The sequence below is a fragment of the Triturus cristatus genome, chromosome 5_2 (assembly GCF_964204655.1).
Source record: "Triturus cristatus chromosome 5_2, aTriCri1.1, whole genome shotgun sequence".
Taxonomy (NCBI): Eukaryota; Metazoa; Chordata; class Amphibia; order Caudata; family Salamandridae; genus Triturus; species Triturus cristatus.
The window spans coordinates 742807129-742830487 of NC_140588.1; the positions used below are offsets into that span (position 1 = coordinate 742807129).

At 48.5% G+C, this 23359-nt stretch overlaps 1 protein-coding gene across 1 annotated transcript in view; it reads right to left on the reverse strand.

Moving 5' to 3' along the window:
- LOC146829210 (uncharacterized) overlaps window positions 1-23359 on the reverse strand; it is a 361848-nt gene that overhangs the window by 79312 nt on the left and 259177 nt on the right. The window contains exon 4 of the mRNA XM_085607849.1: window positions 16644-16734. Within this exon, the coding sequence (XP_085463975.1) occupies window positions 16644-16734 (91 nt within the window). The remainder of the gene's footprint in view (window positions 1-16643; window positions 16735-23359) is intronic.

Sequence of the window (23359 nt, forward strand, 5' to 3'; positions counted from 1 at the left end):
AGAGGCAGGCAGGCTCCCGAGTGTCACGGCCCTAGGAGGGGCGATGAGGGGCGCAGTCTTCCTCATGCGGGATACACACACGGCTCGAGTTTCAGGACGAGCAAAGGCACAAAGAACCCACTGGTCCTGGGGTTCTGTTCAGGGGGCAAGCTCAGATCAAGCCCTTGGAGAATGTTTAAAGCACAAAGCAGCAAAGTCTTTTCAGCAAGTCTCTTCCTCTCCTTTCTCAGCAAGGCAAGCAGCAGGCCAGTCCTTCCAGCGTCTTCTTCTCCTTCTAGTCGGGCAGAGGTTCTTTGTGGTAAAACAGGATTCTGATTTCTTGGGAGCAAGGCTCCTACTTTTATACCACATTTCTTTTGTTATCTCAGGCCAGGGGGGCCTTCGCATAACCGTTCTCAGTCCTGAGCACTTTGTTGGGGGTATCCTGACTTCTGCTTTCAGTGTGAGGGGCAGGCACATCAGCCGCTCCACAGGAGGTGGAGCCGGCATTCAGGGGACAAGTACTTTCAGGAGCACCTTGTGGACAGCGCTTCGCCCGTCCTGGCCAGGTGCAGGCTGAGTCATCAGCTGCTCCCCAGGGGGCGGAGCCAGCATTGTGGTCGTGGAGCACTGCCCTATTCAGAGTCCAAGGGGCACTCCCACCAAGGTGTCCTCCTGCCATTCGCTACCTGTCATCCCCCCCAGCCCTGTCACTCACATGGCCCAGACAGTCAGATACACGCACAGCAGAGGCGGCTGAATGATTAAGCGAGTAAATACTGACTTTCTAAAAGTCGTATTTACAAACCCAGGATAGTAAAATAAACTTGGCTACAAGAAGTATTTTATCATTCCGGGTTCAGGCATACTAAACATATCGCTCTACCATGTTCCCCGAGCCTGCTGGGATTATAGGATGTAATAACTCCGGCAGCTCATCTGGCCTAAGGGGAGCAGGTAGCCTTGCAATAGTGAACTACGAATATGGCGGTACTTCACTACTAGGACAGGCCACACAATCAGGGCTTGTCCTACCTTACACCTACAACGCACCCTGCCCGCGGGCCTACCATAGGGGTGACTAACATGAGGCTAAGGGAAGGTTCTGGAGGCTGGCAAGTGTGGGCACTCGCCCAGCCGGCGGGACAGTACGAGACTGCCCGCGGGGTCTGCAGTGGCAGACCCAGGACGTATTTGACATGACCGCTGTTGTGGGTGGCGCAACCAGCGCTGCAGCCCACTAGCGGCATTGGCATTCGCAAGCCCTGGCACTCCGGGTGCACTTTTCTGGGGACTGACAGTGAATCCAATAGACCAATCATGTATACCAATTATGAACACTTTATCTAGGGAGCACTTGCGCTGCGGCACGGATTAGCCGTGGTGCAACGCCCTGAGCGGACAACACCAGCAAAACAATCGAGGCACACCATCAAAAAGTGGAAGGGAAACTCACGCCAAGGTGCCAGGTCAAACACGTGTCCCCTCCAGCTGAAATGTGGGGAGAACTACCCTTGCCCAGGGGGTTCTTCGTCACTAAGGCGGAAATACCTGGACAGACCGTCAGCATTGGCGTGATCTGTGCCAGGTCGGTGTTCCACCGTAAAGTCCATACCCTGTAGGGAGATGGACCACCTCAACAGCTTTGGGTTCTCACCCCTCATTTGCATCAACCATCTGAGGGGCCTGTGGTCCGTCTGAACCCGGAAGTGAGACCCAAACAAGTAGGGTCTTAGCTTCTTCAGCGCCCAGACCACAGCAAATGCTTCTCGCTCGATTGCACTCCACCTACTTTCCCGTGGAAGTAACCTCCTACTGATGAAGGCTACAGGTTGGTCCCAGCCCTCCTCAGTCATCTGTGAGAGAACAGCCCCTACACCATGCTCTGAAGCGTCTGTCTGCACTAGGAATTCCTTGGAGAAGTCAGGGGCCAAGAGCACGGGTGCCGTGCACATGGCAGTCTTCAGGGTGTCGAAAGCTTTCTGACAGGTGTCAGTCCAGATCACGTTCCTGGCATGCTTCTTGGAAGTCAGCTCTGTCAAGGGGGCAACAATCGTTCCATAGCCCTTGACAAACCTCCTGTAGTACCCAGTGAGCCCCAGGAAGGCCCTCACTGCGGTCTGCGTCTTGGGGGGTTCCCAAGCCAGGATGGTCTCAATTTTGGGTTGCAAGGGTGCCACCTTGCCACTCCCCACTTGGTGTCCCAAGTACACCACGGAACCCTGCCCGATCTGGCACTTGCTTGCCTTGATCGTGAGGCCTGCTCGGCGCAGAGCCATCAACACTTCCCAGAGGTGGCGCAGGTGTTCGGGCCAGGTGGCACTGAACACTGCGATGTCATCCAGGTAGGCGGCACTGAACGCATCCAGCCCAACCAGTACCTGGTTGACCAACCTCTGAAAGGTGGCAGGGGCATTCTTCATTCCAAATGGCATGACTCGGAACTGGAAGTGCCCATCTGGTGTAGAGAATGCTGACCTCTCTTTGGCCCCATCGGTCAAGGCGATCTGCCAGTACCCAGACGTTAAATCAAACGTGCTGAGGAACCGGGCAGCCCCCAGCCGATCAATGAGCTCATCAGCTCTGGGGATGGGGTGCGCGTCAGTCTTAGTTACTGAATTGAGTCCTCTGTAGTCCACACAGAACCGGAGTTCAGGTGTGGCTCCCGGCGCAGCAGCTTTGGGGACCAAGACCACGGGGCTGGACCAAGGACTGCTGGAGGACTCAACCACCCCTAGCGCAAGCATTTTGGAGACCTCTTCCTTAATGCAAGCTCTGACCCTGTCAGTTACCCTGTAAGCCTTGTGCTTCACAGGTAAGCTGTCTCCTGTGTCCAAATCATGGACGCACCAATCTGTGACACCAGGAACCAGAGAGAACCTATCGGGAAACTGCCCCAGCAAGTGGCGGCAATCTTCCTGTTGTTCGGGCGTCAGGGTGGGTGAGAGGTTAACTCCATCCACGGACCCATCTTTCTCAGAGGCTACTAAGAGGTCAGGAAGAGGCTCGGTCTCCTCTTCCATTCCATCATCAGTGGCCAGCAGCATGCCCACTTCGGTCCTCTCTAAGTGGGGCTTAAGGCGGTTAACATGTAGGACCCTCAAAGGGTTCCTGGGAGACTGCATGTCCACCAAGTAGGTGATAGGACTTTTGCGCTCCACAACCTCAAATGGACCTGTCCACTTATCCTGAAGTGCACAAGGCTCCACTGGGGCCAAGACCCACACCTTTTGTCCAGGTTGAAGCTCTACCAGAGTGGCATTCTGGTCGTACCACCGCTTCATCTCCTCCTGGCTGGCTTCCAGATTTGCCTCAGCAAGTTGCCTGAAACGCCTAGTCTGGTTTCGGAAGGCCAGCATGTAACTGTATACATTCTGGGGAGGTTTCCTGGGAGATTGCTCCCAGCCTTCCTTTACCAAACTCAGAGGTCCTCTTACCGGGTGACCATACAGAAGCTCAAAGGGGCTGAACCCTAGAGACTTCTGTGGCACCTCTCGGTAAGCGAAGAGCAGGCATGGCAAGAGGACGTCCCACTTACGCCTCATTGGACCGTCCAGGCCCATGATCATGCCTTTGAGGGTTCGGTTGAATCTCTCAACCAACCCATTTCCTTGGGGGTGGTAAGGAGTGGTGAACTTGTACGTTACCCCACACTCCTTCCACAGGGATTTCATATATGTGGATATGAAATTGGTCCCCCTGTCGCTCACCACCTCTAGAGGGAATCCCACTCGGGAGAAAATTCCAATCAGTGCTCGTCCCACCACGGGGGCCGTCACTGTCCTCAGAGGGATGGCTTCAGGGTACCGGGTGGCATGGTCCACCAAGACCAGGATGAACCTCTTGCCCAGGGCTGTCTTGGGGTCCAGAGGCCCCACAATATCAATACCCACTCGTTGGAATGGCGTACCGACCACAGGGAAAGGTTGCAGAGGAGCCTTGTGCTTCCATCCGCTCTTACCACTTGCCTGGCAAGTCTGACAGGTTCTGCAGTAGGAATCTGAATTCTTATGCATTTGGGGCCAGTAAAAGTGGGTGACAAGCCTGTCATAGGTCTTGTCCATCCCCAAATGTCCTGCTAAAGGCACATCATGAGCCAGCCCCAGTAGGAAGGTTCTGAACTTCTGGGGTACCACCAGCACACGGGCTGACCCAGGTTCAGCAGCCTTAGGCTCGGAATACAGGAGGTCACTCTCCCAGTACACGTAGTGTGTTTTGGCCTGAACACCATTGGCCTGGTCTGCAGCCTGCTGCCGCATACCCACGAGAGAAGGGCATTCTTTCTGCTCCCTGCAGAATTCCTCCCTGGAGGGATCTCCTTCTTGCTGCCAATGGGTCAGCTCAGGTAGGTCTCCCAGTTCGGCAATCTGTTCCCCGGTAGGCTCCAGAGCATCCCCCTCAGGGTCTACTTCCTCCTGGGCCGTGGGAACTTCGGGGGCCGGTTTCCCGCGCCTCCTGCGCCTTCTCCCTAAGGCCGGTTCCTGGACCTCTCCCTCAGGCTCCAGGACTCTCTCAACACCCCTACTGGCTGCCATGGACCGGGTGGTCACGCACGCCCAGTCGGGTAGACCCACCATCCTCAGATGCGTGGTCTTCTCCACCTTTTCCCAAGGGGAGCTCTCCAGGTCGTTCCCTAGCAGACAGTCTACAGGCATGTCAGTTCTCACAGCGACTTGTAGAGTACCAGAGACCTCCCCCCACTCAAAGGGAACTTGAGCCATTGGACAACGACTCTCTATGTTGTCAGCATTGACAACCCTACAGTAGGCATTGGGTACAATCTGCTCTTGAGACACCAGGTGTTGCCGCACCGAGGTCACGCTGGCTCCTGTATCTCTAAGAGCCTCAACCTTTTTTCCATTGATGGTCACTACTTGCCCATATTTCTTAGTGTTAGAGGGTAAGTAGGTTTCAGGGACCATCTCACTGTCTCCTAGCGAGACTAGGGTCCTCTGCCCGGGACCCCCACCCTCCTGGACTGCTACCTCCTCCCCAAAGTTAATATTAGCTACTTGCCGGGGTGGAGCACCAGTGGGTGCGGTCTTACCAAACAGACGACACTTAGGATCAGAGGCAATGTGACCCGGGTCACCACACCTATAACAATTGAAGGGCCCCTTTGGAACAGGTCTACCTGTCGGGGCCCCGTTCTGCTGCGGGGGTGGGGGAGGCTGAGAACCCTTCTGCTGGTTCCCTTAGGGATTACTTTGGGGGCCTTTTTGGAACCCTTTCTGTTTACCCCTGTCCCCCCCACTCTTCTGCTGGGGACCCTGCCCACCTTTGGCGGAGTCTCCCACTTGACCCTTGTGGACCCTGGTGCTGAGCCAGCGGTCCGCCTCCTCAGCAAGCTTCCTCGGGTTGGACAGCTTGCTATCAATCAGGTGCTGGCGTAGCTCAGGAAAACATTGACTGGACAAGTGCTCCCATGCAATTAAATCAAGCAGCCCTTGATAATCATTCACCTTGCTACCCTTCACCCAACCATCCAGTGCTCTGCAGAAAAAAGTTACATACTCCACATACGTACTCTCAGGGATCTTCTTAGTCTCCCTGAACCTCTGTCTATATAGCTCAGGAGTTAACCCATACCTGGTCATTAAAGCTTCCTTCATATGGGGGTATGAGGCTTGGAGATCTAAGGGTAAATCTAACAGTGTGTCACGCCCTTCAGCAAGGAACCTTCCCCACAACCCCGCTCCCCAGTCTTTCTCAGGGACCCGGTGTGAAGACATGGCCACCTCATAGGCTCTAAACCACTGCCCTATGTCATCCTTTCTAAAATACTCCTTTACTACATCTTTGGGGATGTACACCTTGGACTCTACCTGCACCGGTGGAGTGCTGCCACCAGAAGGAGCGGTGTCCAAACCTTTCGCCTTCAGCACCAACTCCTTCAATCTTATATCATGATCCATTTGGCGTTGTTGTGCCTCCAAGGCCAACTTCTGCTTTTCCATTTCCATTTGTCCTGCCAACTTTGCCATCTCCATTGCATGCGCCCTGTCTGCTGCCCTGTCTGCCAGCTCCTCTGGCGACCGGACTCTGCTGGGCTCCTCAAGGTTGTCGGGTGGAACGATGTCCCCCGCATTCCGTGGGTCTCGTGACTCCTTCCAGGCTCTCAACGCCTTGGCGTACTGGTTCTTCTTCCTGAATCCAGCATGGGGAACTCTGAATTTTACACTGTAGCCTTTCAATTGCTCCGCTGTGTAACCTTCCAGTCTCTCCCAATCCACCTCATCCATTCCAGAAATCACAGAGAGTGCTCTTCCAGCAGAGAGTGAGCCAGGCATGGTTGCAGTAATGGCAGATGTCTCAACAGTTCAAAAATGAAAACCTGTGGCTGCGTTACTTGGTCTGCTCTCACTATCTGGTGATTAATAATTCACTGTATGCAAATTACAAGTGCAAATCCGAAATCCCAGCCGCTGCCAACAATGTTAGACTTGGGGGTCTCTGGTTGGCGCAAGGTTGCCCTTGAGTCAAGCAGGAACCCTCTCCTCTACGTCAGGGCGCAGGATAACCCCTTGTGAATGACCCTTGCTCACCCTCTAGGTGCGTGGCGTGAGCAGCCAAGGCGATTCCTCAGGCGTTGGTGGTTAAGCACTTACAATCACACACACAGTAAATACATCAATCCCCCCAGAAACGGACACCAGACTTGGATATGTAGAAAAATACGCTTCTTTATGTAAAAATAGGTATATATATCTCAGCAGACTTATCGCAAGACCAATAACGTTTTCGCTATGCCACCAGGTTGTAAAGCAGGCAAATGTTCTTTGTTCGTAGCTTCAAATGGATACTTTGTAGTCTCTTGCAAATGTTACTTGTGGTTCCAGTACTTACAGAGATCGACTCCTGCGAACGGGGAAATAAGGCGTTGCGGGCCCCGAGCCCGATACTGGAACTTCTTCAGTGATGTGGAGAGTCGGCACAGGTCGGTGCGACTCTCAGCTTGGGAAGTGTCTTGGGTCCTCGATCAGCGGGTGTGGGCAGGTAGGCAGGCGCGGCCAGCGACCCTCAGCACAGCGGCGCAGGGGGGTCTCCACAGCGGGGGCGGCGCGGCCTGAGATGTCCGGGGATAGCGAAGCGGGGTCACAGGGCACGGTCAGTGCAGCTGGATGACCCGGCGTAGATCACAGTCGTCGGACGGTTTCCAGCGGGAGGGGTGATAGCGCGTTCAGCGCGCTCCAGTGGCAGGCGGTGACAGGGGCGCAGGCGGCCTAGCCCAGGGACAGAGAGCGGCTCCGGACGGAGCGGGGCTCTCACGGGGTTGCGGCAGGCGAGCTCCTGAGTGTCACGGCCCTAGGAGGGGCGTTGAGGGGCGCAGTCTCTTTCCAGCGGGATGCACACACGGCTCGAATCGGAGGACGAGCAAAAGCACAGAGAACCCACTGGTCCTGGGGTTCAGTTCAGGGGGCAAGCTCAGATCAAGCCTTTGGAGAATGTTTAAAGCACAAAGTAGCAAAGTCTTTTCAGTAGTCTCTTCCTCTCCTTTCTCAGCAAGGCAAGCAGCAGGCCAGCTCCTCCAGCGTCTTCTTCTCCTTCTAGTCGGGCAGAGGTTCTTTGTGGTAAAACAGGATTCTGATTTCTTAGGAGCCAGGCTCCTACTTTTATACCGTGATTCTTTTGTTCTTTAGCGCCAGGGGGCCTGGGCCTGGCTCCGTCCAGTTCTGGAGCACTTTGTTATGGTGACTCTGCTCTTTCCTTTCAGCAGCAGGGCAGAGACATCAGCCGCCCCACAGGGGGCGGCGCCGGCTTTGTGGTGGCAGAGCACAGGTCTATTCAAGAGTCAAGGTGTACTCCTCCCACCCATCCTGGTGTCATCTCTCTACCCACCACCTGGCAGCCAACCTGTCTCTGGGGATTCCCCAACCCTGCTCCTTACTGTTGCTAGGCAGAACACACACACACAGCAGAGGCGGACTGAAATGGCCAGGTCAGTAAATACTAACTTTCTAAAAGTAGTATTTACAAACCCAGGATACTAAAATAAACTTGACTACAAGAAGTATTTTATTATTCTGAGTTCAGGCATACTAAACTTGACATTCTACCATGCTCTCTGAGTCCACTGGGGTCACAGCGTGTAGTGACTCCAGCAGCCCATTCTGGCCTATGGAGAGCAGGTAGCCTTCAATAGTGAAAAACGAAAATGGCTGTAATTCACTACTAAGACATGCCACACACATCAGGGCATGTCCTACCTTAGGCCTACAATGCACCCTGCCCTTGGGCCTACCAGAGGGGTGGCTAATATGTAGGTAAGGGAAGGTTTAGGGACTGGCAAGTGGGGGCACTTGTGCAGTCAGCGCGACGGTCCCAGACCGCGCACAGGGTCTGCGGTGGCAGACCCTAGACACATTTTACAAGGCCGCTTTCTGTGGGTGGCGCAACCAGCGCTGCAAGCCCACCAGCAGCATTGGTATTCACAAGCCCTGGCACCCCTGGTGCACTTTACTGGGGACTGACAGTGAATCCAATAAACCAATCATGAACATCGATTACAGGTACACTTTACCTAGGGAGCACTTGCACTGCGGCACGGATTAGCCGTGGCGCAGTGCCCTGAGCGGACAACACCAGCAAAACAATCGAGGCACACCATCAAAAAGTGGGAGGGAAACTCACGCCAAGGTGCCAGGTCTAACACTCTCCCTCTGTACCTCTGCCTCTCTACCTCTCTCTACCTCCCTACCTCTCTCTCTAACTCTCTTTCTCTCTACCTCTCTAGCTCTCTCTACCTCACTACCTCTCTCTACCTCTCTCTACCTCTCTAACTCTATCTCTCTACCTCTCTACCACTCTCTCTCTACATCTCTCTACCTCTCTCTCTCTACCTCTCTCTCTCTCCCTCTCTCTCTCTACCTCTCTCTCTCTCTACCTCTCTCTCTCTACCTCTACCTCTCTACCTCTCTGTCTCTCTCTGCCTCCCTACCTCTCTCTCTATCTCTCTCTACCTCTCTACCTCGCTCAACCACTTTACTTCTCTCTATCTATCTCTACCTGTCTCTACCTCTCTACCTCTCTCTACCTATCTACCTCTCTACCTCTACCTCTCTACCTTTCTTTCTACCTCTAACTCTCTACCTCTCTCTACCTCTCTACCTCTCTCTCTCTCTCTCTCTACCTCTCTCTCTCTCTCTACCTCTCTCAACCCCTCTACCTCTCTACCTTTCTACCTCTACCTCTCTACATCTCTCTACCTCTCTTTACCCCTCTACCTCTCTACCCCTCTCTACCTCTCTACCTCTCTGCCTCTCTCTCTCTACTTCTTTCTCTTCCTCTCTCTCTCTCTCTCCCTTTACCTATCTCTCTACCTCTGTCTTTCTACCTTTCTACCCCTACCTCTCTCTCTACTTCTCTCCACCTCACTACCTCTCTCTACCGCTCTACCTCTCTCTACCTCTCTACCTCTCTACCTCTCTCTCTCTCTCTACCTCTCTACCTCTCAACCTCTACCTCTCTACCTCTCAACCTCTACCTCTCTACCTCTCTCTACCACTCTACCTCTCTCTACCACTCTACCTCTCTCTCTACCTCTCTCTACTTCTCTACCTCCCTACCTCTACCTCTCTACCTCTACCTCTCTACCTCTCGCTACCTCTCTCTACCGCTCTACCTTTCTCTACCCCTCTCTACCTCTCTACCTCTCTGCCTCTCTCTCTACTTCTTTCTCTACCTCTCTCTCTCTCCCTTTACCTCTGTCTCTACCTCTCTCTTTCTACCTTTCTACTCCTACCTCTCTCTCTACCTCTCTCCACCTCACTACCTCTCTCTACCGCTCTACCTCTCTCTATCTCTCGACCTCTACCTCTCTACTTCTGAACCTCTACCTCTCTACCTCTCTCTACCACTCTACCTCTCTCTACCTCTCTCTCTACCTCTCTCTACTTCTCTACCTCCCTATCTCTACCTCTCTACCTCTACCTCTCTCTCTACCTCTCTCCACCTCACTACCTCTCTCTACCGCTCTACCTCTCTCTACCTCTCTCTCTCTCTACCTCTCTCTCTACCTCTCTACCTCTCATCCTCTACCTCTCTACTTCTCAACCTCTACCTCTCTACCTCTCGCTACCTCTCTACCTCTCTCTACCGCTCTACCTTTCTCTACCAATCTCTACCTCTCTACCTCTCTCTACGTCTCTACATCTCTCTACCTCTCTACCTCTCTCTACCTCTCTACCTCTACCTCTCTACCTCTCTCTACCTCTCTACCCCTACATCTCTACCTCTATCTCTCTACCTATCTACCCCTCTCCACCTCACTACCTCTCTCTACCTCTCTCTACCTCTCTATCTCTCTCTCTACCTCTCTACCTATAACTCTCTACCTCTCTCTCTCTCTCTCTCTCTCTCTCTCTCTCTACCTCTCTCTCTACCTCTCTCTACTTCTCTACCTCTCTCTCTACCTCTACCTCTCTACCTCTCTCTCTACCTCTCTACCTCTCTCTTCTAGTCTACCTCTCTACCTCTCTGCCTCTCTCTCTCCCTCTCTCTCTCCACCTCTCTACCTCACTCTACATCTCTACCTCTCTCTACCTCTCTCTACCTATCTGTACCTCTCTCTACCTCTACCTCTTTACACCTCTCTCTACCTCTCTACATCTTTCTACCTCTCTCTACCTCTCTACCTTTCTCTCGCTACCTCTCTACCTCTCTCTACCTCTCTAGATCTACCTCTCTCTCTCTACCTCTCTCTCTCTACCGCTCAACCTCTGTCTAACTCTCTACCTCTCTCGACCTCTCTACCTCTCTCTCTCTCTACCTCTCTACCTCTCGACCTCTCTACACCTCTCCACCTCTCTACCTCTCTCTACCTCTCTACCTTACCTCTCTACCTCTCTCTACCTCTCTATCTCTCTCTACCTCTCTACCTCTACCTCTCTACCTCTACATCTCTACCTCTATCTCTCTACCTATCTACCCCTTTCCACCTCACTACCTCTCTCTATGTCTCTACCTCTCTCTACCTTTCTCTACCTCTATACCTATCTCTCTCTACCTCAATACCTCTCTCTACCTCTCTATACCTCTCTACACCTCTCTAACTCTCTCTACCTCTACCTCTCTCTTTCTATTTCTTTCTCTACCTCTCTCTCTCTACCTCTCTCTCTACCTCTCTATCTCTCTCTCGAACTCTACCTCTCTACCTCTCTCAATCTCTACCTCTCTACCTCTCTCTCTACCTCTCTACCTCTACCTCGCTACCTCTCCCCTACCTCTCTACTTCTCTACCTCTCTCCCCACCTCTACCTCTCTCCCTCTCTCTACTTCTCCACCTCTCTCCACCTCTCTACCTCTCTCTACTTCTCTCTGTCTACCTCTCTCTCTCTGTGTCTCTACCTCTCTCTACCTCTCTACCTCTCTCTACCTTTCTCTAGCTCTCTATCTTTCTCTAACTCTCTAACTCTCTACCTCTCTCTCTCTGTAGGAGAGTAGGATCTGCACTTATGTTGCCCCCACTTTTATTCTGATGTTAACACTGGTTTCTGGCTATAGTCTGGCTGGGACCCTGCTAATCAGGGTCCCAGCCTCTCTGTTCTCTCTAAACAACTTGGAGTGCATATTACATTGCACTAGTGATTGAATACTGTGGTACCTTATGGGCCCCTAGTATATGGTACCTTAGGTACCAAGGGCATAGGTACTTCACAGGCCTACCAGGGGCTGAAGCATGTATAATGCCACCCCTGGGAAGCAGACTAAATCTGACACCACAGGCCTGCTACTGCAGCCTGTGTGAGGTGGTGTTAGCACTCCTCACTGAGGTATAGGTTCACTATATCTCACCTTACACACACATATAAACCTATCAGTCACCCCTAAGGCAGGCCATATCAATCCTGAGGGCAGGGTGCTTGGTTTCCATGTAAAGGGGTGCCTCTGCCTGAGCAGGACCCCTCTGCAGCTCGCAGAGTCTATTCTCTGTGGCTGTTTGTGGATGCGGTCAAACCATATACTCTTAAGTGCATTATAACCTCGCGGTAAATACTAACTCTTGGATGGCTGCATCAAAACATGTCATGTTTGGTGTCAAACACTTTGGAATCATACCTCCACACCATTAACTGGTGTGGGAGTATGATCCCACCCTTCAAGAGGGATAGACATGTACCTACTGTGGGAACACGGTAGAATCCTGAAAGAGCCCTGGCATCACAAAATGGATGCCACCAGCACAGACACTGGGCTGCTCTCCTGCTGCTGACCGAAACTCGCAGTGGAGGAGGCCCAACAATAGGTATCCTGTCACAGGGAGGCGTCATCACCTTCCAGACAGGATTTAGTGTATTGGGGATGGGTGGGTGCACTCCTAGAGTGCTTTGAAGTCCTGCACTGGGGGAGCAGTAGGCTCCTCTGTGCATATGCCAGCTCAAACCGGTTCAGGGGCTACCTGCCCCTGCTCTGGTGCGAAACTGGACAAAGGGAAGTGGGTGTAGCCACCCACTCCCCTGACCCTCCCATAGGAGGGGTCATTGAGCTAGTCCCTCCATTTCTTTTAGTATAAGTTAGGGAACCCTTGCCATTGCAAACTAGATATCCCTGGATGATGCTCTGAAGAAGAATCCTGGCCCTTCGACGTTCCACTACCTTTGGAAGACTGAAGAATCTCCCTTGGAGTCAAAAACTTTGAATCAACGGTCGCAAACTTTCCCGCTCCTGCTGGAGTCCGAAGTCTCTGCAGCCCCGGAAGTGGATTTCCTGACTTCTCCAAGGCCATCGTGAGTCTCCAGTGAAGCTGAGGCAAGTGGACCCCACGAGTGACGAGGAACAGCAATACACGGGTAACATGCAATATTGTCAAGTGCTACCCCTTCTCAACATTCTATGAACTTGTGCATTGGTCCATGTGTGGTCCAGGCCTCCAGCAGGATTTCCACCGAAAATCAGAGGCCTACCTTGTCCCGAGTGACCGTGGGCTCCTGTGAAGGAAATCCTCCTGAGGCATCTTCGCGATCCCTTGCTGGTTGGCTTGTGGGTCCCCTGAAGAACTTTCTACAGAACCAAAGGGCTCCCCTGGTTGCTCCAGGCCTGCCCTGACTTACCCTCACTGGGTGTGTCCCTCAGACCTTGCTGGTCTGCACCACTGACTTTTTACATTTTCCAGAAGACTTCCTGTTATGAAGGCTTGTTGTCTTCAATCCGAGTGCCGACACCGCAGTAAGCTGCAGACTTTGTGGAACACGCCAAATCCAGCTCCTGGTCCTCGTCGATGCCTCCTGGACCTCGTGGCTGAAGAGTCAAGACACCTGTGATCACCTGAAATCACCCGACGACTGTGGGCATCCATCTTTCTGGGCCCGGGTCACTGGCAAGTGACTTTGAACACTGTCTCCTCTGCTTTCAGGTCTTCCTTCTGAATCCATCCTTGGATTCCACCGGACACTTCTCCTGTCTTCACAAGCAGCAAGTCTTCTTTGGCTCCTATTGAAAACGACGCCGTGACCCGACACCAAAAGACACCTATGCACCCGGCTTCCCTGGGTGAGGTAACTCATGCACTCCGGTGCTCCTGTGTGTGTTGGCTCTAGAACTACTTACCCTGTAAGTGACGTGCTTGTAGACTCTCCCAAAGTATCCTAAAACTTCAAAATTCCAACCACGACTTGCTCCATTGAAGTATATTGGGATCCGCGGTTGTGTTCTCACACTGCATGCGTCTCCCGTGGGTCCTTTACTTACCTGCCTTGGGTGGATTAGTGAGGCCCCAGTGCTTCTGAAGGCCCTAGGCCTTCTCCCCCTCTCAAGTCGTTCTTCTTATACCTCTTGTTTAGTATATGGTCTGGTACGCCCCTAGGGCCCCAGCCATATAAGTGCTTACTTTGTTGTGAAACGTTGATTTGTGCATATGTTCCTGACTTTAATCTCATAAAGAGATTAGTAGAGTGTGTTAGAAATAAATACATATATATTTTAAATATATATACCTGTGTGGTGTCCTTTCATTTGGTAGTTCAAGAGATTATAAGGTAAAACAAGCTGCTTTACATTCCTCTAAAGACTTAGCCTGAAGGCTGCTCTCCACAGCTACCACTAGGATAGCTTTCTTTAAAAGGTTATCTTAAACCTATCAACCATAAGAGTCGAATTGTACTGGTGCAAGGTGGTGTAGTGAATACACTTAGACGAAGAATTAATGAAGAATAATTTATTGAATTACTCAACCGGACATGCCAATCGCGTCCTGTCCGGAGTCAACACCAAATCAGTTTCTCATAACGTACACCACATTTGAAACCTAACACCAGTTCTAAACCGCAGTATACTCGTGACAGAGTACACAAGCCTGCACCATTTAAAGGTAAACATGTTCTCGTTCTGCTTTGTCCTCGTGATGACAAAACCAAAGAGGCACGCGACAAAGCAGAACGAGACATGAAACACTACACATTTCCTCCTTTATACAAAACATAAAAAATTATTCACATACATAGTCGCTCAAAGAAACAGGACGTTTGATGATTCTTTTAGCTCTAGCATTGACATCCACACTTTGAGACCAAGCATGTTGACCACTTTTTTTTTTAACAACATGAAGCTGACAAGGAGCTTCAACTGAGTCATTTATCACGCTGGATTGAGCAGTGATCGAACTGTTAAACTTGGGAGCGTTACATAATGCAACTCTCTTCAGGCTCCAACACTTTCCATCATCTAAAACAACAGCATTTTTCCTTAAAGCAACTATACGCTGAGGAAGGAAGAATTTGCTGACTCCTTTCTTCGTAAAACCAGGTTTTCTGATTCTGACCCATTGACCAACAGAGAGTCTGACATCTTTGGTACTATGTTTAGCATCATAGAATTTTTTATACTTGTCATGTTTGATGGATAAGTTATTTTTAACCTTAACAGAAGACCAATACACTTCACCAGAATTTTTAATCCAACCAGGGTACCATTTAGCTTTTGATTTCCTGCCCCTCATGAGCTCAAATGGGGAAAATGTTGTTGAATCAGCAACGGCAACTCTGTATGGCCATAAGGTTTTAAAGATTTGAATTTCCCAGGGAACATTATTTTGACATGCTAAGTGAATTGCGCCCTTTAAAACCCTGTTGTACCTTTCAACTAACCCATTTCCACTTGGATTATATAAAGAAGTGGTTTTGTGTGCAATACCGCACTTAGATAAATAATGAGTCATGGTTTCTGAAGTAAATTGTACACCATTGTCGCTGATAATGTTAGCCGGAGTACCTTCTGATGTGAAAACATCATCAAAGAATGTGATAACAGTTTCTGTATCTATCTTTTTGATAATCTTGAGCACAGGCCATTTTGAAAAAATATCCATCATGGAGATGATATATTTTTCTGAACCATCAATAGGACCCGTGATATCTACAGCAAAACTCTCCCAAGGTGCATTAGGGCATAAAAAATCACTCATGGGAGGTCTGAGGGTTTTAAGGGTCTTGTCAGCAGTAAAACACAAATTGCAGTCTCTTACTAACCTCTCTACAGAGATATCCAAACCACCCCACCAGAATCTACTTTTCACTATGCATTTTGTTTTTGAAATACCCAAATGTCCCTCATGACACAAAATGAGAATCTTTTCTCTCAAAGCTGAAGGAGGAACGACCTTATCACCTTTCATCAAAGCACCATCTAAAATGGGCAACTCGTTCCTGACCTCCCAAAAAGGTTTAATGTCACTAACATCTAGCTTACGGGGCCATCCACTAGTAACAAATTCCAAGACCCTCTTTAAGCAATCATCAGTGGATAGGGCCTCATCCCATTCATCTTTTTTGAACGAATCCATACAGTGATCCCACAGTAGTGCAACTTGTACACTGTCCATAAGATCTTCCTGGTTCTCTATCATTTGGACTGGCCACCGTGACAGAAAGTCTGCAACCGCATTTTTTCTTCCAGGGAGGTATTCAACTTTGTATACAAAGTCTAGAAGTCTCATTGAGATACGAGCTAACCCAGAAGACACATTTATCATTCCAACATTTTTTTAAACTTTAACAAGTGGTTTGTGGTCGCACTTGATAGTGAGTTCATTTCCCCAAATGAATGTACAAAAATGTTTTAGTGCCCAAGCACAGGCAAGTGCTTCTCGTTCGATCACTGCATACAGAGTTTCAGCTGGGGACAAGGATCTTGAAGCATAAGCCACAATGGATTCTACACCGCTATTGTCCACCTGTGAAAAAACAGCACCTATACCTGTACCACTTGCGTCTGCAGTGATTATGTTTTTTCCCAGAGGGTCAATGCCTTGAAGTGCCGGAGCTGAAATTATTGCATTTTTGATATCAGTAAACTCTTCTTGGCATAGACTGCACCATGTGAAACTACTCTTTGATTTTAGGAGTTCTCTAATATAGAAAGGTCTACTAGAAAAATGTTCCACAAATTTAGAAAAGAACTCTACCAGTCCCAAAAAGGATTTTACCTCATCTTTGTTTTTTGGACTGGGAGCATCAGTTATTGCAAAGAGTAACTTGGCCTTGGGGTGGATCCCAGAGGCGCTAATTTTGTGGCCTAAGTAAGTTACAGTATTGGCAGCAAACTTACACTTAGAAGGTTCAATGGTTAGACCGTACTTCTTTAACAAAGACAATACAAAAAATAACTTTTCTTTGTGATCATGATTATCCTTGCCCATAATCAAAATGTCATCCTGAAATATAAGTACATACTTTAAATGCCCAAATATTTTGAACATTAGGCGTTGGAATACTGCGGCCGCGGAAGCTAGCCCGAAAGGCATCCTTGTGTACTGGAAACATCCTATGTGAGAAATAAAAGCTGTTAAGTGTTTACACGAATCAACCAAAGGAATCTAATGGTAAGCCTGAGATAAATCAATTGTAGAAAAAACTTTCATCCCCTTACACTTTGTGATCATTTCATTTATTTTTGGCAGGGGAAACTAATCAATCAAAATCTTGTCATTTAAATGGCTTAAGTCAATACATAATCTGAGTTTTCCATTGGATTTCCTGGCTGCGACCAATGGAGAAACCCACTGGGAGGCTTCAACTGGTTCAATTACACCTTTTTCTACTAAGTTTCCAAGTTCCTTCTCAACTTCTTCTCTAACTGAAAAAGGTATATTACGTACTTTATAAACTTTTGGGGATGCATCAGGTTTGAGACGAATGAGATGTTCAAAACCCTCTAATTTCCCTAGTTTGCCAGAACACACTTCAGGAAACTTTTTGTATAATACTTTCTTTAGGGATTCCCCTTCATTTACTACAAGAACTTGTTCAATCCCATTGGGGTCTAAAATAATATCAAGTTTCCTTTGGTCTTTCCACCCTAGCACAGAAGGACCCTTTTTTGACACATAAGAGTTTACACAAGGCACTTCTGTTCTTAAATCTGAAAACCAACTCCCTGCAACCCAAAAGGTCAATTGGCTCACCGTTGTAACTTAAAGGTGCAATATCAGCTTGAGACAATTTAGAACCCAACTTCATGACAAATTTTTCTGACCACACTGACTCATTTACTATGGTGAAAGGAGAGCCTGACTCAGCTGCGATGCATATGTTTACACCACCTAAAGAGACATGACACATTGTTTTACTAGAATCATTGTTGTGGATAATGTTGAGTACCACATTACTCATGGGGTTAGGAGAATCATCTTCACTATCTTCATTATTGGAAGAAGGATAACTTTCTTCAATACATTTAACTTGTTCTCTTTTAAGATTCCTAGCATGACAAACTTTGCTGAAATAGCCCACTTTTTTACAAATAGAACATCTCTGCTGAATAGCAGGACAACTTTTATCATTGGCCAAATGGTTCTTGCTATCACAACGATAACATTTGAAAATGTTATCCTTCCTAGCCATCACCAATTTGTTTTTTACCAAGGATTTAGAGGACTTGTCTTTACTACGATTGGAAACAATTCTGGCTACAGTTTCTTGCTGAGGACCATCAGTACATTCTTTTTTAAGTGCTTTGGCGCACCTTCCTGACAGTTCTGCCTTCCTAGCAATCGCTAATACATCCTTAAGTGCATTGTCACCATTTACCCACAATCTATCTTAAATGGAGGAATCATATGCATGCATTACTACCTGGTCTCTAATTAATTCTTCTTCAATAGCCCCAAATCTACAATCAATGGCTAGTTTTTGAAGAGCGGTTACAAAATCATCAAAGGTTTCATACTTAAGTTGTTTCCTCTTAAAAAATTTAAAACGAGTGACACCAATAAGTACTTTTGGGGAGAAATAATTATCAAGTTGTCTGATAGCTTGGTTGAACATGTTATCTTCACCAGCTACTGTTTCTTTATTTAACTTATTGTAGACCCTTAAACCCTCTGGGCCTAGACTGTGCATCAATAAACCCTTTTTCCTGTCCGCAGATAATTTATTAGCATGCTCAATGGTGAATAAGTAATTAATAAAGTATTCATTCCACTGTAACCATGGAACAGGAGGATCACCGGGAACACATAGAAACTCTTTTGGTGGATTAACTGTGATATTGTTGACTGGAGTAGCCATGACAATATAAGGCTGCAAATTTTAACCTTTGAACCTGTAGGAAAAATAGTGTTACAATGAGACCATCAAAAATAAAATTGCTGTGTAAATATTAGGAAAGGTACAAATTATTGACACTATAGTGAGTAACAACAGACTAGTATTGAGATGAAAGTCTGGCTACCAATTGTTCAATGGTAGACTCTATGTGATTTTTTTAACTTGACTTCCTGAAAAGAATGCTTGTAGGGTTTCCAGATTATGTCATGAAGGTTTGCAGTGCAATTTTATAAGATGGATTGGCAAAAATCTTCTGATTGTGATAGGTACGAAACTTGATGTTGATTGGCTATGAAATTGTCATTTATATGTATAGAAAACAGAATCACACTGTTGAAACTGTTCCTTGAGCGCTCAGAATTGAATTACTTACTGATGAGTCACTCAAAGAAAGATAATATATAAGGAAATAAGTTCCAACTTATCGGGAATTGAAGAATATTGTGCAATATATTTCTGGCAAAGTCACATGCACTTTCAATTATGCGCGCGTTGTTTTACAAGTCATAAAAAGCGCTGCTTACGAAGGGTGCTGATAGCAGTTCCATTAGCAGGTTCGTCAGTTTCCTTCCCACAACGAATAATGTATTATCCCTCTTACCGCTGCCTCCGTGGAGAATGTTGAAGCCGAAATCACCGCCAAGGATGCGTGATAACGGTGACTCCGTCGTGGAGGAAAACGTCTGAGGAATGCTCAATCGCCGGACTATTCAATAAATCTGGAAACGCTTTACCTTCACTTCCGTGGCAGACAAAGTGCAATCTTAGCTAAACAGCAGGATGCACACGAACAGGGAGTGAAGGAGGTGCGTAGGGAATCGGCCAATTAAATCGTAACACTCCGTAATGAATTTTCGAAGCGACGGGTCAATTAAAACAGAATCAATGAAATTGGAGCACAAACATGACACCACCGAGGGAAACCAGGATGCAATTACTTCATCACCGATGAATCAAAACTATGAGGAAAATGAAGAAATCTGCGTGGATCCGCTCCGGTTGAGTCCCAAGTCCCCAAAATGTTTGTGTAGTGAATACACTTAGATGAAGAATTAATGAAGAATAATTCATTGAATTACTCAACCGGACATGTCAATCGCGTCCTGTCCGAAGTCAACACCAAATCTGTTTCTCATAACGTACACCACATTTGAAACCTAACACCAGTTCTAAACTGCAGTATACTCGTGACAGAGTACATGAGCCTGCACCATTTAAAGGTAAACATGTTCTTGTTCTGCTTTGTCCTCGTGATGACAAAACCAAAGAGGCACGCGACAAAGCAGAACGAGACATGAAACACTACAGGTGGCCACTTTAACTAGTGACCAGCATATACCAGGCCAACTTCTCACACTCTCTACCTCTCTCTCTACCTCTCTCTCTCTACCTCTCTACCTTTCTACCTCTCTACCTTTCGCTACCTCTCTACCTCTCTCTCTACCTCTCTCTCTACCTCTCTCTCTCTCTGCCTCTCTACTGCTCTCTACCTCTCTACCTCTCTCTACCTCTCTACCTCTCTCTCTACCTCTCTCTCTCTACCTCTCTCTCTACCTCTCTACCCCTACCTCTCGGCCTCTCTACCTCTCTCTACCTCTCTACCTCTCTACCTCTCTCTACCGCTCTACCTTTCTCTACCAATCTCTACCTCTCTACCTCTCTCTACCTCTCTACCTCCCTCTACCTCTCTACATCTCTCTACCTCTCTACCTCTCTCTACCTCTCTACATCTCTCTACCTCTCTCTGCCTCTCTACCTCTACATCTCTACCTCTATCTCTCTACCTCTCTACCTATCTACCCCTCTTTACCTCACTACCTCTCTCTACCTCTCTACCTCTCTCTACCTCTATACCTATCTCTCTCTACCTCAATACCTCTCTCTACCTCTCTATACCTCTCTACCTCTCTACACCTCTGTACCTCTCTCTACCTCTACCTCTACCTCTCTCTCTATCTCTCTCTACCTCTCTCTCTCTACCTCTCTCTACCTCTCTACCTCTCTCTCTCTAACTCTACCTCTCTACCTCTCTCTACCTCTCTCTACCTCTCGCTCTACCTCTACCTCTCTACCTCTCCCTCTACCTCTCTACCTCTACCTCTACCTCTCTCCCTCTCTCTACCTCTCCACCTATCTCCGCCTCTCTACCTCTCTACCTCTCCCTACCTCTCTCTCTTTGCGTCTCTACCTCTCTCTACCTCTCTACCTCTCTCTACCTTTTTCTACCTCTCTCTACCTCTCTACCTCGTGACAGAGTACATGAGCCTGCACCATTTAAAGGTAAACATGTTCTCGTTCTGCTTTGTCCTCATGATGACAAAACCAAAGAGGCACACGACAAAGCAGAACGAGACATGAAACACTACATGTGGCCACTTTAACTAGTGACCAGCATATACCAGGCCAACTTCTCACACTCTCTACCTCTCTCTCTACCTCTCTACCTTTCTACCTCTCTACCTTTCTCTACCTCTCTACCTCTCTCTCTACCTCTCTCTCTACCTTTCTCTCTACCTCTCTCTACCTCTCTACCTCTCTCTACCTCTCTACCTCTCTCTCTACCTCTCTCTCTCTACCTCTCTACCTCTCTCTACCTCTCTACCTCTCTCTCTACCTCTCTCTCTACCTCTCTACCTCTACCTCTCTGCCTCTCTACCTCTCTCTACCTCTCTCTACCGCTCTACCTTTCTCTACCAATCTCTACCTCTCCACCTCTCTACCTCTCTCTACCTCTCTACCTCTCTACCTATCTCTACCTCTCTCTACCTCTCTACCTCTCTCTACCTCTCTACATCTCTCTACCTATCTACCTCTCTCTGCCTCTCTACCTCTACATCTCTACCTCTATCTCTCTACCTCTCTACCTATCTACCCCTCTTTTCCTCACTACCTCTCTCCGCCTCTCTACCTCTCTCTACCTCTATACCTATCTCTCTCTACCTCAATACCTCTCTCTACCTCTCTCTACCTCTCTACCTCTCTACACCTCTGTACCTCTCTCTACCTCTCTCTCTATCTTTCTCTACCTCTCTCTCTACCTCTCTCTACCTCTCTACCTCTCTCCCTCTAACTCTACCTCTCTACCTCTCTCTCTCTACCTCTCTCTACCTCTCTCTCTACCTCTACCTCTCTACCTCTCCCTCTACCTCTCCACTTCTCTACCTCTACCTCTCTCCCTCTCTCTACCTCTCCACCTCTCTCTGCCTCTCTACCTCTCTCTACCTCTCTTTCTCTGTGTCTCTACCTCTCTCTACCTCTCTACCTCTTTCTACCTTTTTCTACCTCTCTCTACCTCTCTACCTCTCTCTACCTCTCTACCTCTCTCTCTCTTCCTCTCTCTCTACCTCTCTCGCTCTACCTCTCTACCTTTCTACCTCTCTACCTTTCTCTACCTCTCTACCTCTCTCTACCTTTCTACCTCTCTCTACCTTTCTACCTCTCTACCTTTCTCTACCTCTCTACCTCTCTCTACCTCTCTACCTCTCTCTCTACCTCTCTCTCTCTACCTCTCTCTCTACCTCTCTACCCCTACCTCTCGGCCTCTCTACCTCTCTCTACCTCTCTACCTCTCTACCTCTCTCTACCGCTCTACCTTTCTCTACCAATCTCTACCTCTCTACCTCTCTCTACCTCTCTACCTCCCTCTACCTCTCTACATCTCTCTACCTCTCTACCTCTCTCTACCTCTCTACATCTCTCTACCTCTCTCTGCCTCTCTACCTCTACATCTCTACCTCTATCTCTCTACCTCTCTACCTATCTACCCCTCTTTACCTCACTACCTCTCTCTACCTCTCTACCTCTCTCTACCTCTATACCTATCTCTCTCTACCTCAATACCTCTCTCTACCTCTCTCTACCTCTCTACCTCTCTACACCTCTGTACCTCTCTCTACCTCTACCTCTACCTCTCTCTCTATCTCTCTCTACCTCTCTCTCTCTACCTCTCTCTACCTCTCTACCTCTCTCTCTCTAACTCTACCTCTCTACCTCTCTCTACCTCTCTCTACCTCTCGCTCTACCTCTACCTCTCTACCTCTCCCTCTACCTCTCTACCTCTACCTCTACCTCTCTCCCTCTCTCTACCTCTCCACCTATCTCCGCCTCTCTACCTCTCTACCTCTCCCTACCTCTCTCTCTTTGCGTCTCTACCTCTCTCTACCTCTCTACCTCTCTCTACCTTTTTCTACCTCTCTCTACCTCTCTACCTCGTGACAGAGTACATGAGCCTGCACCATTTAAAGGTAAACATGTTCTCGTTCTGCTTTGTCCTCATGATGACAAAACCAAAGAGGCACACGACAAAGCAGAACGAGACATGAAACACTACATGTGGCCACTTTAACTAGTGACCAGCATATACCAGGCCAACTTCTCACACTCTCTACCTCTCTCTCTACCTCTCTACCTTTCTACCTCTCTACCTTTCTCTACCTCTCTACCTCTCTCTCTACCTCTCTCTCTACCTTTCTCTCTACCTCTCTCTACCTCTCTACCTCTCTCTACCTCTCTACCTCTCTCTCTACCTCTCTCTCTCTACCTCTCTACCTCTCTCTACCTCTCTACCTCTCTCTCTACCTCTCTCTACCTCTCTACCTCTACCTCTCTGCCTCTCTACCTCTCTCTACCTCTCTCTACCGCTCTACCTTTCTCTACCAATCTCTACCTCTCCACCTCTCTACCTCTCTCTACCTCTCTACCTCTCTACCTATCTCTACCTCTCTCTACCTCTCTACCTCTCTCTACCTCTCTACATCTCTCTACCTATCTACCTCTCTCTGCCTCTCTACCTCTACATCTCTACCTCTATCTCTCTACCTCTCTACCTATCTACCCCTCTT